An 18,643-nucleotide genomic window follows, 5' to 3' on the forward strand; every position below is an offset into this window, starting at 1 on the left:
AATTACAGGCCAACATCACTTATAAATACCAATAAGAAAATACTACATAAAATATTACTGAACACACTTCAGTACCATATTAAGTAAATAATATAACATAACAAAGTGAGATTTATTCCTGCAAAGTATGGCTGGCTCAATATTAGAAGCACAGCAATACATTATACCATATTAACTGACCTGAGAAAAACGTGATAATTTCCGTACATGCTAAATAATCACTTGACAAAATTCAATACCCATTCCATAAAAACAAAACATCCATTCAAGAACAGAGGAACTGGTGATTATTTCCATACTATAACTATAAAGACACACACACACTCACATACACATATTCACATATATGCAGATATGCCTTAGTCCTAAAGCCAGTATCACATTTAGTGGGGTACTACTTTAGGCATTTCCAATAAGATCAAGAAGAGGAAAGGATGGTCACGAACTTCACTACAATTTACTATATACTGGATACATATTATGCAAAACAGATTGGAAATATAAGAAGTGGAAAAGAAGGAAAAATATTATCTCCTTGTATATGATATACAGTTTCCTAAGAAAACCCTGGAGAATCATTACTAAAACTACCTCAAATTCAGTAAATTAACAGGATACAAAATGAATGCATAAAAATCAATAACTTTCATATACACAAAAAATAATCACTTAGACAATAAAACAGTAGACTAAAACTGCACTGACAGTACAAACAAAAATGGTTTAATATTTAGGAATAAGTGTAACAAGAAATGTGTAAAACTAATATGAGGAAAGCTTTAAAATACCTCAGAAGATACAAAAGTAAAAACTGGTGAAATTCAAAAACATTCCCTGTTGTTGAAAAGAACATCTATAATCATAAAGATGTCAGGTTTTCCCTAAATTAATTTAACAAAATTCCAATGAAAATGCTACACAACAAAATATAGAAAAATATGAATAGCTAGAATTACACTGAAAAAGAAAATCTACAAGGCACTACCAGCCCTACCAGATATTAAAATACACTACAAAGCCTCAGAAATTACTGCACTAGTATGGCAATGAAGCATGAATAGACAGTCATACCAGGATTCAATGGAAAATACATGAATAAACTCAAGTATGTATGGAAATTTAGTATATAATAAAGGTGGCACCTAATATCACTGAAGTTTTTTTATTTTTAATAAATATTGTTGAAAACTTGGAAAATCATTTAGGAAAAGATAAAATTTGGGTGATACCTCCTGTCATGTAAAAGAATAAACTCTAAGCGAAAAAGAGATTTAAATGTAAAGAATGAAATCATATAATAAAATTCATATACACCTGTCTGTAGAACAAGGTTACTAACCATGATTCAATATCCATAGTAAATGAAAGATTGATAAATTTGACATTAAAAATTTAAAAATTCATCTTCTACATGACAATAAAACGTAAGTATAATCAAAGAAGAAAAGTCAAATTGAGGGAAAATATCTGCAAAGTATGTAATAGATTAATGGCTAATATAAATCACATCTAAAGAATTCTTCAAAATCAAGGAATAAAAACAAAAAAATGTTAGAAAAATGGGCAAAAGACATGAGCAGATAATTCACAATAAATAAATAAATAAATAAATTTTAAAAACGGGTCCTTTTTACTTACAGCAATGACGTAATACAACGCCTGGATTTATGTTCCCACTTCATGTGGGATAAATAAAACAATAACTTTTAAAAAACCTACTACTAGATATAACTACACATCTACTATAATGGCTTAAATGTTTAAAATTAATGAAACCAAGTGGTGGCAAGATATGGGGCAACTGGAATTATCCACGTTGCTGGTGGGAAGATATAATGGTACAATCACTCTGGAAAACAGTGTGGCTGTTTCTTTTGAAGTTAAACATACTTCCACACAATCCGGAAATCCCACTCCTAGTTATTTACCCGGAAGAAGTTAAAATATATACCTATACAAAAACCTGTACGTGAATGTTTATACATCTTCATTCATAATGGTCTAAAAATGAAACAACACAATTATCTATCCAGAGATAAACAGATAAAGAAACTGCAGTAGTTTCCAATAGACTACTACTTATCATTAAAGAGGAATGAACTACTAATGAACTACAGCATGGATAAATCTCAGAAATATTATGCTAAGTAAAGGAAGCCAGACACAAACAGTAAAAACGTATAATTCCATTTATATGACATCCCTAAAAATGCAAAAAAAAAATAGGGGCAGAAATCATTTCCTCAGGGTGAGAAAAGGGGACTGACTGAGAGAATTTCTGAGGATGATAGAAATGCTCTGTCTTGATTATAGTAGTGGTTATACAATATACATGTGTCAAAACACATCAAACTATACATTTAAAAGGATGAATTTTACTGTTTGTAAATTATACTTCAATAAACCTAACCTTAAAAAACTATGCAGACTTTTAAAGGCTTTTAATATATACTTCCAAATTGCCCTTCCATTAACTTAATTTCTTCTACTACTCCCATTTAATTTACATTCCCACTGGCATTCTACAAGTGTCTGCACCCTCATCAGCCTCAATATCATCAGATTATTGTTTTAAACTTTTCCTATTTGATAAGTTATTTTAAAATGTTGCCTCACTGTTTTGACCTGCATATCTCTTAGTTTTTAGTGATGGTGAACATTTTTTCATTTATTTCTCAGGTAGTCGTATTTCTTTTCTGCTCATTCTTTTTAATCGTTTTAAGAAATTACTTGGCGTTTTTCTTATTAATTTTCTTAAAGCTTGCTATATATCCTAAAATACTTGTCATAAGTATACTTCCCAGATTTTCACCTGCCTTTCATTTTTCAATTTTTTAAATATACAGATAACTTAAAATTTGAAATTTCACAATTTTTTCTATGATTTTGGGAGTATTTTTATTTAGAAATTTCTTTCCTCATGTACCGTTCAGTTAAATATGCAGCTAAATGTTTTCTAATTATTTATAGACTCAATTTTTTAACTCTTTAAATCTCTGTTGATACAGTGGCTACTAGCTACATGTGGTTTTGTAAATGTAAACCAATTAAGCTTTTTTCCTAGGTTTCTTTTGGTTGTATGGTTTCAGGTCTTACATTTAAGTCTTTAATCTGTTTTTAGTTTATTTTTGTGTATGGTTTAAGAGTCCAATATCATTCTTTTGCATGTGTATATCCCATTTTCCCACCACCATTTATTGATGAAACTATCTTTGCCCCATTGAATATTCATGGCACCCCTGTCAAAAATTAGTTGATCGTATATGCATGGCTCTCTATTCTGTTCCATTGGGCTATGTCTGTTTTTATGCCAACAGCATACTGTTTTGATTATTATAGCATTGTAATATAGTTTGATTCAGGAAGTGTAATGCCTCCAGCTTTGTTCTTTCTCAAGATTGTTTTGGCTATTCAGGGTCTTTTGTGGTTCCATACACATTTTAGGATTGTTTTTTTGTTTGTTTGTTTTTTTTGAGGTAAGCGGGCCTCTCACTGTTGTGGCCTCTCCCGTTGCTGATCACAGGCTCAGGACGCACAGGCTCAGCGGCCATGGCTCACAGGCCCAGCCGCTCTGCGGCATGTGGGATCTTCCCGGACCGGGGCACAAACCTGTGTCACCTGCATCAGCAGGCAGACTCTCAACCACTGCACCACCAGGGAAGCCCAGGATTGGTTTTTTATTTCTGTGAGAAATGCCACTGGAATTTTGGTAGGAATTCCATTGAATCCATAGATTGCTTTGGGTAGTACAGACATTTTAATAATGTTAATTCCTCTAATCCTTGAGCACCGGCATTGGCAATGATTTTGCAATTGAAACCAAAAGCATAGGTAACAAAATCAAAAATAAACAAGTAGGACTACATCAAACTAAAATGATTCTGCACAACCAAGGAAACCATCAACAAAATGAAAAGGCATCCTATGGGATGGGAGAAAATACTTGCAGACTACATATCTGATAAGGGGTTAATATCTAAAATACATAAGAACTCATATAACTCACTTGCAAGACAAAATAACCCAATTCAAAAATGGGCAAAGAACCTAAAGAGGCACTTTTCCAAAGAAGACATACAAATGGCCAACTAGTATATGAAAAAGTGCTCAACATTATTAATCATCAGAGAAATGAAAAATTAAAACCACAATGAGAAAACACCTCACACCTGTTAGAATGGCTATTAGAGATAAGTGTTGGTGAGGGTATGGGAGAAAAGGGAGCCCTTGTACGCTGTTGGTGGGAACGTAAATTGGTACAGTCATTATGGAAAACTGTATGTAGGTTCCTCAAAAAAAAAAAAAAAAAAAAAAAAAAAAAAAAAAAAAAAAAACCATTAAACATTGAACTACCATATGATCCAGCAATCCACTTCTGGGTATATATCTAAAGGAAAAGAAATCATTATCTTGAAGAAATGTCTGTATTCCCATGTTACTGCAGCATTATGAAAAATAGCCAAGATACATAAATGACCTTAGTGTCTGCTGATGGATAAATGGATAAAGAAAATGTGGTATACATATGCCATGGAGTATTATTCAGTCATAAAAAAGAAAGAAATATGCCACTTAAAACAACATGGGTGAACCTAGAGGACATTATGCTAGAGGATATAACGCTGAGTGAAATAAACCAAGACAAACTGAAAGACAAATACTGTATGATCTCAGTTATATGCGGCATATACAAAAGTGAAACTTATAAATCAGAGTATAGCACATTGGTACCAGGGCCTGGGGTGTGGAAGAAGTGGGGAGATGCTGGTCAAAGGGTACAAACTTTTAGTTAGAAGACGAGTAAGTTCTGGGGATCTAATGCCCAACATGGTGACTACAGTTAATAATGCTGTAAACTGAATTTGCTAAGAGTAGGTCTTAAATGTTCTCACCACAAAACAAAACAGAAGGTAACTATGTGAAGTGATCAATGTGTTAACTTGATTAATCACTTCACAATATATATGTATAATAAATCATCACTTTGTATACCTTAAATAAATCATATTGTACAACCTAAACATATGCAATTTTTGTCAACTAAATCTCAATAAAGCTGGGGAAGAAAGCAAGATGAAAAAAATTATTAATTAAAATTAAGTTAAATTTAAAATTCAGTTCTTTGGTCATACTAGTCTCATTATTTAAGACTATTTTTTAGAGCAGTTTCAAATTCAATTTTACTAAATGTAGAGCAATTTCGGTAAAACTGTGTGGAAGGTACAGTAAGTTCTCATACACCACTCTCCCCTCCTCCCAAATATAGCCTTGCACGCTATCAACATCCCACACCACGGTATTACATCTGTTACAACGGATGAACCTACACCAATATGTCATTATTACCCAAAGTCTACAGTTTACGTTAGGGTCCACTTGTGGTGTTGAATATTCTATGGCTTTTGACAAATGTATAATGATGTATTCATAATTGTTTCACTTCCCTCAAAGTCCTCTGTACTCTGCCGATTCATCCCTCCCTTCTCTCTAACTCTTGGCAATCACTGATGTTTTTAGCACCTTCATATTTTTGCCTGTTCCAAAAGTTACTTAATTGGAATTATATAGATTTTCAGTTAGTAATATGCATGTAGCTTCCTTCATGTGTTTTCATGTCTTAACTGCTCATTTCTTTTTAACGTAGAGTACTATTGCATTGTCCAGATGAACCACAGTTTATTTAACTATTAAAGGACATCTTTATTCAAGTTTTGGCAACTATGAATAAAGCTGCTATAAACATCTGTGTGTAGGTATTTCTGTGGATATAAGTTTTCAACTCCTTTGGGTAAATACCAAGGAATTTAACTGCCAGATCATATGTTAGAGTATGTTCAGTTTTATAAGAAACTGCCAAACTGTCTTCCACAGTGGCCATACCACCAGCAATGAATGAGGGTTCCTGTTGCTCCACATCTTCACCAGCATTTGGTATTGTACTACCCACATTGCCAGTGCTTAACAGCCACATGTGGCTAATGGCTCCCATACTGGACAGTAACACACAGGATTTTCCATCATCACAAAAAGTTGTATCAGCAATGCTGCTCTGTTTAAAACTTAATTGTTTATACAGTGGAAGAAGAACTAAGGTGACAGCCTTTGTTTTTTTTCTCTGAATAAATCCATCCCTTCTCTCATTGCATTTTGATGTTTTTTGTTTATATCTGTTCAGAAGTTCAAATCCCTGCTCAGCCACTATATGTCCATTAATAAATTATTTACCCACCGCCCCCGGTCTCAGCTTCCTCATCCTAATCACTTATCAGTTTAGTGCATTAAATTAGATAAGCAAGATAGGATAAATTACAACACTCATCATGTTAAGTCCTCATTTGCAAACTCTTGCCTGTTAGGAGTTTGTTTTTTTAATGTCTCAGTATGGTACTTTGAGGATCCTTACTGAAGGCAAAAGCTTAAAAAGTATTTACCTGATGTGGATTTCTGTAACCCAAAAGTAGATTCGCTGCTTTTATATCAGCATGAACATATTCATTTTCATGTATATATTCCAGTACATCCAACTGTGAAAAGAAATAGATAAGGTTATACTGATGTCTATTTAGAACTCCTGATCAACCTGAAACATTGTGAATAGAGAATAACATGTTTTCACATTAACAACGACAAAATGATGTATTTCACAATTATGCATTTATCTATTCTAAAATTATCACATGTGCTGGTCGCTCATCCTGGGAAAAAGGTGAATAAAAGGATCCTCAAATATCAAGTGTTTTAAATGCACCTCTGATGGAGAGGAAGCCGAGACTCAACAATGCCTATGGCTCCTGACAGCACGATGCCCAAATCACACTGTGCAAAGAAGAAAATTATGATAAAATCAGAGACCTAAAGTGAAATAATCATGACGCCCACTCAACAATCCCTCGCCCAAGCAATAATTATAAATAAGTTTTGGGGGCTTCCAGAACAAAATCCCACGTCCATGATCACAGAGAAAGGCATTCTCCCTCTGTAGAGTAACAGAAAACACCTATGCTTCATCTCTGAAACCCTTGAGACTTGCATGTTACCTACGCCTAGTGCTCAATAAACATTTGTTGGCTGGCTAGAGGATGGATGGGAATATTAATGAGTTCTGTTTGCCACATCCCAACCTGGCATGAGTAGCCACATTCTATCTAAAGTGGAAAAAATAAAATGGAGCTTAGGCAAACCAAACACAAACAAGATAAGACGAATATGTGGTATAAACAAAATGTGTGCATGGGTGCTATTAAGATTTCATTGCTTCTTATTTGGCAAAGTATATATTATTCATTGCCACACTAATTACTGCCACCATCCCAAACTCATAATAAAAACTTTATAGCACCCCCTTACCACCACATGTGTAGTATGGAAAATAATATATTTTGCCATACTTTGCATTGTTATAAATATAACTGACAAAAGAGAGGTTATTCTTATAGCAATGCAAGCTTGTTCTGATATGTAAAACAAAGCTGTGAGAAAAAAAAAAATCAGACTGTAGAACCAAAGCCTAATTGAGTTTGTAGTGCCAAACACAGCACATTCTGTCACTTACAGAGCCCACTGTTATCAATTTCACCAAAATAGTATCTATGCTCAATAACTGACATTTCTAGGGCAATAATCCTTCATTCTCTGATAATTCCACAAAGGGCAACAATTTGTATGTTGTAACAAGTAAATAATCTGAAAATGGAGCATGGGAAATAAGTCATTCTTTCTTACCATTCGGATACCTAGCTGCAGTACAGTTGACTTTTTAAAAGTACCATTCCGGTCTGAGATCTTCTGCAAATCTACTCCCAGTCTTTCCATTACCATAAATCTGTAACTATAAGAAGAAGAAGTCAAAAGGAGATGTTAGAATAGCAATGCTGAAACTATTTATGAATTTGAAACAATGGAAAAATACCCCCAACTTAACAATAAAGAATGATGCAATCTGAACCATTAGAGAATGAATGTACATTAATAATCTTGCAGTTCTTTTGCAGAAACATACTAAGTATTTACTTTGCAGTTAGTTTTTGAGTAGAAGAGCACGCTGTGCTGAACCACTCACACTGTCTTAGAACATGAAAAGAGAAGTCTTTCTAAATTAGTCTTGAACTTCATTTTGACTCCATCACCTTCTTGCCATATGGCCTTGAGCAATTATTTTTCCATATAGAAGATTTTATTTATATTTGTTTCTTGACCTTATAAAATCATATTTACTTTCTCTCTATATTTATAAACATGTGTTTTCCTAAATGTACATCTTCCTTTTCTTTTCTGTTTGGGACCACTCCCTGCCCCTTTTCTTCCCTTCACTTACATACCCATATCAGCCCCTACTCTATATCTATCTATGTATACACACACACAAATACACATAGGAATTTTTGTATTTTTTTGACAAAAATGCAATCTAATTATACGAACTTTTCTGCATCATACTTTTTTCAATATTATCTCATTGAAATCCTTCCAAATCAACTGGTAGAGCTCTGATTCCTTTAATGGGCTGCATAGTATTACATGATATAGATGTACCATGCATGGTTTACTCAGCCATTCACTCCCGTATAGGTAGCCCTTTACTTTGTTTCAAGATTACTGTTTGTTCATCTTTTTAAAAAATTTATAGCATTTAAAGACCATTTAGACAAAGCACTGACCTCTGAGCCTATTTTCTCACCTAGGAAAAGAAATATTATCACCTATCTTAAAAGGCTACTGAAAGAACAAAGTGGGTACCTAACAAATGACATTAAAAAAAAAAATCACTACTAATTATTTATTTATATGTGATGACTAGCCATGTTTGGTGAGTTTAAAAATATTTCTACAAATTTTTGGTTGTGCCTCTCCTCAAGAGATGGAGCTTAATTAGATCTCCTCTCTTGAATATGGGGTAGACTTAATGACTTGCTTCTAGCAAAGAGAATACAATAGAAATGATGGGCTATCACGTCTAAAATTAGATTATAAAAGGACTGTGACTTTCTTTTTGGATGCATGCTCTTGTGTGTGCTCTTTCTCCTTCTCTCTCTCTTTCAATTACTGCAAGCCAGCTGCCATGCCTTTATGACACTCAGGCACCCTCAGGAGAGACCTACATGGTGAGGAAGTGAGGCCTGCCAACAATCATGTGAGAAAATTTAAAAGCTGATCCTCTTAGGCCTGCCAATAGCCACATGAGTGATTTTGAAAGCAGATCCTTCCCCAGTCGAGCCTTGAGAAGACTACAGCCCAAAAGACATCTGATTATATCCTCATGAGAAGTCCTGAGCAAGAACCATCTAGGGAAGCCATTTATACATAGATAACCGACCCACAGAAACTAAGATAATATTAGTTTGTCATTATAAGCCACCACATTTTAGGTCATTAGTTATATAGCAACAGATAACTAATAGACCACATGAGAAATAGTTACAGGACAATATTTGATTATAATAATTCCATTTTACCTTTTTCCCTTGAATTCAGTAATACCAGATCCATAAAACTGAGGAATTCCTAAATAATCAAGCTGTTTGAGTTCTATCCATTTTTTGACTGCAAAGACAAATTTCACAGGAAAAAAGATATACTTTTTTACAAAGGTATTTCTTACTTTTGCATAGATGCTTAAACTTATTGAGCTAACTTAAATAGAAATCAGACCTTCCTAAAAACATTTTTAAAAAATCAAATATATCTAGCTAATAGTTGCAAATTCTATTTATCACTATAATTAACATAAAAACATACACAGATTTCTAACATTTTAAAATTTTAAGTCAGTTATAACCAAAACAAATCATAGTCACTCTACTCAATACTCTGTAATGACCTATATGGGAAAAGAATCTAAAAAAGAGTGGATATATATATATATATATATATATATATAATATATGTATATATGTATAAATGATTCACTTTGCTGTATAGCAGAAACTAACACAACACTGTAAATCCACTATACTCCTAAAAATATTTTTAATATAAAAAATAAAATATACAATAAAAAACAAAAACAAAAATAGCAGTCATAAAATGCATTGATATCATTTACACAAATGTTTCTATTCATTAAAAAAATTCATTCCCTTATATGTTTGTTACTTTTTGTTTGTTTTTTTTTTTTTTTTGGTGGTACGCGGGCCTCTCACTGCTGCGGCCTCTCCCGCTGCGGAGCACAGGCTCCGGACGCGCAGGCTCAGCGGCCATGGCTCACGGGCCCAGCCGCTCCGTGGCATGTGGGATCGTCCCAAACTGGGGCACGAACCCGTGTCCCCTGCATCCGCAGGCGGATTCTCAACCACTGCGCCACCAGGGAAGCCCTGTTACATTTTTAAATATAAAATACGTTAACCACCAAAGGATCAGTAGAAAGACAGCTTTTTCTTCCGTATTATTAAAAGTCTAAAGCCACAGTAGTCAAAATAAATAAATAAATAAAAATTAGGCAGAAAAATCATCTTACTCTGAAACTGTTGTACTGAAACTGTTTTGATTAAATTTTGTTTAAAAAAATCAAATCCACTTAAATAATCAGGTAGCTTATTTAATTTTTCATTTTTCTACCATATATACTTAACGTTTAAGACAGCTCTACTAATAAACAATGAAGTTTAATGGATTCTGTTTGTCACTCTAACATAGTTTAAGCAGTTAGTAAAGACTATAGTCTTTTTTTTTTTTTTTTTTTTTTTTTTGCGGTACACGGGCCTCTCACTGTTGTGGCCTCTCCCGTTGTGGAGCACAGGCTCAGCAGCCATGGCTCACGGGCCCAGCCACTCCACGGCATGTGTGACCTTCCCAGACCGGGGCACGAACCCGTATCCCCTGCATCGGCAGGCGGACTCTCAACCACTGCACCACCAGGGAAGCCCCAAGACTGCAGTCTTAATGTTCACAAGATTTCGTTAAAGAAAACAAAGTTAATTATTGAGGTTACACTCATCATTCTCTTTCCTAAACATAATGTAAAGGACCTTAATTATACTCATATCAATTTCCTTTAAGCTTTACTAGTCCATCTATATCATACAGTGTTTATAACATGCTTTTTTTCTTCTTAGCTCTGCTCATATTTACTTCATATTCCAATCCTCTAACTGGTAGTTCTTACATCTGATATCCAGCTCCAATTAATTACTCAACATACAAATATTTAACATTTTAAACTTATTTTCTAAATCATCTTAATGTTTAATCATTTCCATACACTATGCCCTAATCTATTCTATGGTCATTCCTTCTGTTTATAATCTACTGCCCATTTTATTGTCTTTCCTTATATCCTTTTTATCCAAATGGTTTTCTGTGAAAGAAACAATTTCATTTTACTATCTTTTATACCTAGAGAACTCTTGGTAGCTTAGATCAACAATCCAACATTTTATGTGAAGTAATAGAAATAACTTTGACTTGAACTATATAACCAATTATGTATATAATATCAAGATTTGTATACCATCTGTTTTGTTTTTATATAACAGTTAACTGTATCATTTTACAATAAAAATTCCTAATTGAAAAGAATTTTCCATAAGGCCAGAAAAAGACAAAAATATTAACACCCACTTTAGCAAACATATATATGGAAGTAGCTTACTTTGCTAATTTTACTTACTACAGTCTTTTTTGGCTGCTCTTTGATAAAATTTAAGTTCTGAAAATAATGGGCCATTTTCTTGATATTCCTATAAAAGAAAAGAACAGTTAATTTTATTAGAAAAAAATTTTAAAGATGGAATTAGTATTTCAACTGTGAAAATGAGTATACATATGTAATATATAATAGTACTTGAATCACAAAAATCTCAGAAAAGCACTAAATAAAGAATCTCATTTTTAACATTTTGTAATGCTATCTCCATACAGTCTTAAACATGAAAGTAGTCTTCTTATGGAAAGAACTTACTAAAAACACTGAGAACTGTACACGTACACACACAGACACTCAATGTGTACTAACATGTATAACAGGTTGGATACACTGCAAACTACCCTGGTGGTTCATTCATACATGAACCTTTACTGAGTGTCTACAATATTTTGTTCATAGTACTAGCCACAGGGGATACAAACAAAAATAAAACCTCATTCCTGCCTTTAAGAACTTTATCATCTAGAGCAGAGAGGAAAAGAAAGGGAGAAGATAGAGAACTAGATAAGATACAAGGATGATAAATGTCAATGCAGAAGAACAAAATTCTCCAGTCTTTACATTTTAATAATGTGAAAATATATCATAATAGTAGATGTATTGTTAGTTAAAATTATGAAAACTAAGGTGAGAAACATTTTTACAAAAATGAAATGAATAAAGCAGAAAATAAAAATGTCAAATGTATGTGAAACACAAATTTAAGAGCAATACTTACCACTTTTATCACATGTCTTGCATCTTTATCTGGGTTATTTATGGGGAAAGCTGCAGAACAAAAGACAGTGAGGAAAACAATAGTTGTTCCCAATTACTGAATGCCTACTATATCCCAGACACTGGACTAAGAACCTCTTAAGGTAGGTATCACCTCCATTTTATACAAGATGCTTCTAAGGTTTAACAAGTTGAATAATTTGTTCACTAAGTAGCAGCAGATTGGGGATTGAAACTCAAATCTGACACCACAGCCCACACTCTTTACCATAAACCATACCATACCAAACCATCAAATATTCAAACATGGAAACCAACAGATTATATCAATCACATAGATCCAAAGGTAGGGGAACCTATTTTCTAGATATATAGCATTAAATCCAATAAATGATATATAGTATAACCCATTGATTGAATTTTGCTAAATTAAAATCTATGATAATTCAGAAGTGAACACGACTCACTTTAAGTAGAAAGTTCAGAACAACTTCTACTTGGCAAAATTCTAAAATAAATCAAGTTAGAAAGAGAATAACGTCTTTAAAAAATCATCTCCTGGGCCTAGCAATCAACTATTCCTAAATTAAAGAGTATGTATCTTATAACGTAAGCTCATTTCAATTTCAAGTTATCTAACTTCATTTTTTTACTTACCATTTGCATTTTAGATACAGTAATCCAACTTATGAAAATTGCACTGTTTCAAATTCTTAAATCAAATCAATCATTTAATCTACATTATCTAAGTTACTAAAAGATTACTTTGTATTTAAATCTTGATAAGAGAAGTTGACATGTCTATTTATTCATATTTTGAAGGTCTAGAATGTTGTCATTCAACTATTTACTCTTCATTCATTTATTCCTTTATTCATTCAACTAACCAGTATTTATTTATCAAGAAGCTAGAATAGGTAAGGCACTGTGTTAAGTGTTTGTCAGGATGATGTTTAAAGGAAAATGAAAGGATCCCCCCCATCCCCCCGGCAAAGTCGGCCACCATGTCCTGTCCACTGTCCACCACAAACCGTGCGGTGTTGCTCCAGGACCTTGATTCAGACGTGTATGCTCCCCCATCCATTAAACACTAATGTCTCTGTCACTAACTCTGAGCTCTATCTTCAGTCTTTTTTTTTTTAAAATATCTTTATCGGAGTATAATTGCTTTACAATGGTGTGTTCGTTTCTGCTTTATAACAAAGTGAATCAGTTATATGTATACATTATCTTCAGTCTTGAAGCTGAGCAAGTAGAGGCCTTGTAGGCCAGTGGGGTGCAGCTCAACAACCATCAAAGAAATAAAGATATGTGACAGGCTACTTAATCTTCAGTGGAATATGCAGATAGAATTTCTGGATTTGGCATGCAGATACCTTTGAGAGCAGTTTGTACCAATTAGTATATTGGAAATGAAAGAAAACAGTGTGTTCCTCCGTTTGCTATTGCAGAAGACACATGAAGTCCCTTATAACCATAGTGTCATAACTATGAAAGAGAAAAGCATCCCTTTGTGTTCCCCAAAACACATGCTATTCCTTTGGGGATAGACTAGCCAAGCTGAACCCAGAGCCTGCACAACCTGTTCCTCCCCCAGCTTTGAAAGAGCTGATGGAAGCTATCTGGCTGGTCTGAGGAGCCGATGTTGCAGAAACGTCCAGGTGCTTACAGGAAGGATAATCAACAATCAGTGAGAGGTGGAAGCACACCTTGGCTGCCCAAGGTGCCCACTGCCCCACCGCAGGTAAAGCCTGGGTACAGAATGTCGCCATCCTTTACCCAATTTCATCAAACAAGCCTTCCGACAGGTCTCCCATCCTCTAGCTTTCTCCTGGATTCAATCCATCTTCTCCAGGATGACCCAGGGGGAATGGAGTCAAGATGACTAAGTAGAAGAAAGTGGAGTTTGCATCTCCTCACAAGTACACAAGAATGCATCGGAGCAATTCTCACAGAGCCAGCTACTGGGCGCTAGTGGGGGACCACTGACACCTAAGGGGATGGGAGGTATCCCTGTATGACTAGGCCAGGGGTTGGGCCTGAGATCCTGTGATGGGAGCACCAAGTTCAAGCTGCTGGACTAACAGAGAACTTCAGGCCCCAGGGAATATTAATCAGTGTGAGCTCTCCCAGAGGTCCTCATCATGGCACCAAGACCTGACACCACCCAACTGCCTGCAAACTCCAGTGCTGGACATCTCAGGCCAAACAACCAACAAGACAGGAACACAGCCATACTCATCCAAAAAAATGAGATGACAAAAAAATATGTTACAGACAAAGGAGCAAGGTAAAAACCTGTAAGACAAAATAAATGAAGAGGAAATAGGCAAGCTCCCTAAAAAAGAATTCAGAGTAATGATAGTAAAGATGATCCAAAATCTGGGAAATAGAATAGAGGCACGGATCGAGAAAATACAAGAAATGTTTAACAAGGACCTAGAAGAACTAAAGAACAAACTAACAGAGATGAACAACACAATAACTGAAATGAAAACTACACTAGAAGGAACCAATAGCAGAATAACTGAGGCAGAAGAACGGATAAGTAAGCTGGACTATAGAATGGTGGAAATATTTGCTAAGGAGCAGAATAAAGATAAAAGAATGAAAAGAAATGAGAACTGTATAAGAGACCTTGCAGACAACATTAAACACACCAACGTTCAAATTATAGGGGTCCCAGAAGAAGAAGAGAAAGAGAAAGGGTCTGAGAAACTATTTGAAGAGATTATCATTGAAAACGTCCCTAATATGCGAAAGAAAATAGGCACCCAAGTCCAGCAAGCACAGAGAGTCCCATATAGGATGAACCCAAGGAGAAACATGCCAAGATACCTATTAACCAAACTAACAAAAATTAAATTCAAAGAGAAAATATTAAAAGCAGCAAGGGAAAAGCAACAAAGAACATACAAGGGAATCCCCATAAGGTTATCAGCTGATTGATCATCAGAAACTCTGTAGGCCAGGAGGGAGGGGCAAGATATACTTAAAGTGCTAAAAGGGAAACACCTACAACCAAGATTACTCTACCCAGCAAGGATCTCATTCAGGCTGATGGAGAAATCAGAAGCTTTACAGTTAAGCAAAAGCTAGGAGAATTCAGCAACACCAAACTAGCTCTACAGCAAATGCTTAAGGAACTTCTCTACGCAGGAAACCCGAGAGAAGAAAAAGACCTACAAAAACAAATGCAAAACAATTAAGAAAATGGTAATAGGAATATACATATCAATAACTACCTTAAATGTAAATGAATTAAATGTTCCAACCAAAAGACACAGGCTTGCTGAATGGATACAAAAACAAGACCCATATATATGCCATCTACAAGAGACCCACCTCAGACCTAGGGACACATACAGACTGAAAGTGAGGGAATGGAAAAAGATATTCCATGCAAACAGAAATCAAAAGAAAGCTGGAGTAGCAATACTCATATCAGATAAATTAGACTTTAAAATAGAGACTGTTACAAGAGACAAGGAAGGACACTACACAATGATCCAGGGATCAATCCAAGAAGAAGCTATAATAACTGTAAATATTTATGCACCCAACATATGAGCTCCTCAATACACAGGAAAATGCTAACAGCCATAAAAGGGGAAATCGACAGTAACACAATAATAATGGGAAACTTTAACACCTCACTTACACCAATGGACAGATCATCCAGACAGAAAACTAATAAGGAAACACAGCTTTAAATGACACAATAGATCAGATAGACATAATTGATATTTATAGGACATTCCACCCAAAAGCAGCAGAATACGCTTTCTTCTCAAGCACACATGAAACACTCCCCAGGAGAGATCACTTCTTGGGTCACAAATCAAGCCTCAGTAAATTTAAGAAAATTTAAATCATATCAAGCATCTTTTCCAACCACAATGCTACAACACTATGAGATTAGAAATCAATAACAGGAAAAAAAAATTGGAAAAAACACAACCACATGGAGGCTAGACAATACACTGCTAAATAACCAAAAGATCACTGAAGACATCGAAGAGGAAATCAAAAAATACATAGAAAAAAAGGGCAATGAAAACATGACAACACAAAACCTATGGGATGCAGCAAAAGCAGTTCTAAGAGGGAACTTTAAAACAATACATTCCTACCTCAAGAAACAAGAAAAATCTCAAATAAACAACCTAACCTTACACCTAAGCAACTAGAGAAAGAAGAACAAACAAAACCCAAAGTTAGTAGAGAAAAGAAATCATAAAGATCAGAGCAGAAATAAATGAAATACAAATTAAGAAAACAATAGCATAAATCAATGAAAATAAAAGCTGGGTCTTTGAGAAGATAAACAAAATTGGTAAACGTTTAGCAAGACTCATCAAGAAAAAAAGGGAGAGGACTCAAATCAATGAAGATAGAAATGAAAAAGGAGAAATTACAACTGACACCGCAGAAATACAAAGCATCCTGAGACTACTAAAAGCAACTCTATGCCAATAAAATGGACAACCTGGAAGAAATGGACAAATTCTTAGAAAGGTACAAACTTTTAAGACTGAACCAGGAAGAAATAGAAAATATAAACAGACCAATCACAAGTAATGAAATTGAAACTGCAATAAAAAATCTTCCAACAAACAAAAGTCCAGGACCAGATGGCTTCACAGGTGAATTCTATCAAATATTTAGAGAAGAGCTAACACCCATCCTTCTCAAACTCTTCCAAAAAATTGCAAAGGAACACTCCCAAGCTCATTCTATGAGGCCACCATCACCCTGATACCAAAACCAGACAAAGATATAACAAAAAAACAAAATAACAGACCAATATCAATGATGAACATGGACACAAAAATCCTCAACAAAATACTAGCAAACAGAATCCAACAACACATTAAAAGTATCATACACCATGATCAAGTGGGGTTTATCCCAGGAATGAAAGGATTCTTCAATATACACAAATTAATCAATGTGATACACCATATTAACAAATTAAAGAAAACTATATGATCATCTCAATAGATGCAGAAAAAGCTTTCAACAAAATTCAACATCTATTTATGATAAAAACACTCCAGAAAGTGGGCATAGAGGGAAACTACCTCAACATAGTAAATGCCATATATGACAAACCCACAGCAAGCATCATTCTCAATGGTGAAAAACTGAAAGCATTTCCTCTAAGATCAGGAACAAGACAAGGATGTTCACTCTCGCCACTATTACTCAACATAGCTTTGGAAGTCCTAGCCAATCAGAGAAGAAAAAGAAATAAAAGGAATACAAATTGGAAAAGAAGAAGTAAAACTTCACTGTTTGCAGATGACATGATACTATACATAGAAAATCCTAAAGATGCCACCAGAGAACTACTAAAGCTAATCAGTTAATTTGGTAAAGTTGCAGAATACAAAATTAATACACAAAAATCTCTTGCATTCCTCCCTGTACACAAACAATGGAAGATCAGAAAGAGAAATTAAGGAAACACTCCCATTTACCACAGCAACAAAAACAATAAAATACCTACGAATAAACCTACATAAGGTGGTAAAAGACCTGTACTCAGAAAACTATAAGACAATGATGAAAGAAACCAAAGATGACATAAACAAATGGAGAGATATACCATGTTCTTGGATTGGAAGAATCAATATAGTGAAAATGACTATACTACCCAAAGCAATTGACAGATTCAATGCAATCCCTATCAAATTACCAATAGTATTTCTCACAGAATTAAAACAAAAAATTTTACAACTTGTATGGAAACACAGAAGACCCCAAATAGCCAAAGCAATCTTGAGAAAGAAAAACGGAGCCGGAGGAGTCAGACTCCCTGACTTCAGACTGTACTACAAAGCGATAGTAATCAAGACAGTATGGTTCTGGCACAAAGACAGAAACACAGATCAATGGAACAGAATAGAAAGCCTGGAGATAAACCCATGCACCTATGCTCAACTAATCTATGACAAAGGAGACAAGGATAAACAATGGAGAAAAGATAGTCTCTTCAATAAGTGATGCTGGGAAAACTGGACAGCTACCTGTAAAAGAATGAAATCAACACAATACGCAAAAATAAACTCAAAATGTATTAGAGATCTAAATGAAAGAATGCACACTATAAAACTCTTAGAGGTAAACATAAGAAGAACACTCTATGACAAATCACAGCAAGATCTTTTTTGACCCACCTCCTAGAGCAATGAAAATAAAAACAAAAATAAACAAATGGGACCTAATGAAACTTAAAAGCTTTTGCACAGCAAAGGAAATGATAAACAAGATGAAAAGACA

The 18,643-nt window shown here is 34.6% G+C and overlaps 1 protein-coding gene across 1 annotated transcript in view; it reads right to left on the reverse strand.

Moving 5' to 3' along the window:
- Positions 1-18,643, reverse strand: part of VRK2 (VRK serine/threonine kinase 2) — a 92,257-nt gene that overhangs the window by 44,705 nt on the left and 28,909 nt on the right. The window contains exons 3-7 of the mRNA XM_059078794.2: positions 12,360-12,409; positions 11,606-11,675; positions 9,453-9,540; positions 7,723-7,828; positions 6,432-6,524 (exon numbers count right to left, since the gene is read on the reverse strand). Of these exons, the coding sequence (XP_058934777.1) occupies positions 6,432-6,524; positions 7,723-7,828; positions 9,453-9,540; positions 11,606-11,675; positions 12,360-12,409 (407 nt within the window). The remainder of the gene's footprint in view (positions 1-6,431; positions 6,525-7,722; positions 7,829-9,452; positions 9,541-11,605; positions 11,676-12,359; positions 12,410-18,643) is intronic.

This window comes from Kogia breviceps, chromosome 11 (genome assembly GCF_026419965.1).
Source record: "Kogia breviceps isolate mKogBre1 chromosome 11, mKogBre1 haplotype 1, whole genome shotgun sequence".
Classification (NCBI taxonomy): domain Eukaryota; kingdom Metazoa; phylum Chordata; class Mammalia; order Artiodactyla; family Physeteridae; genus Kogia; species Kogia breviceps.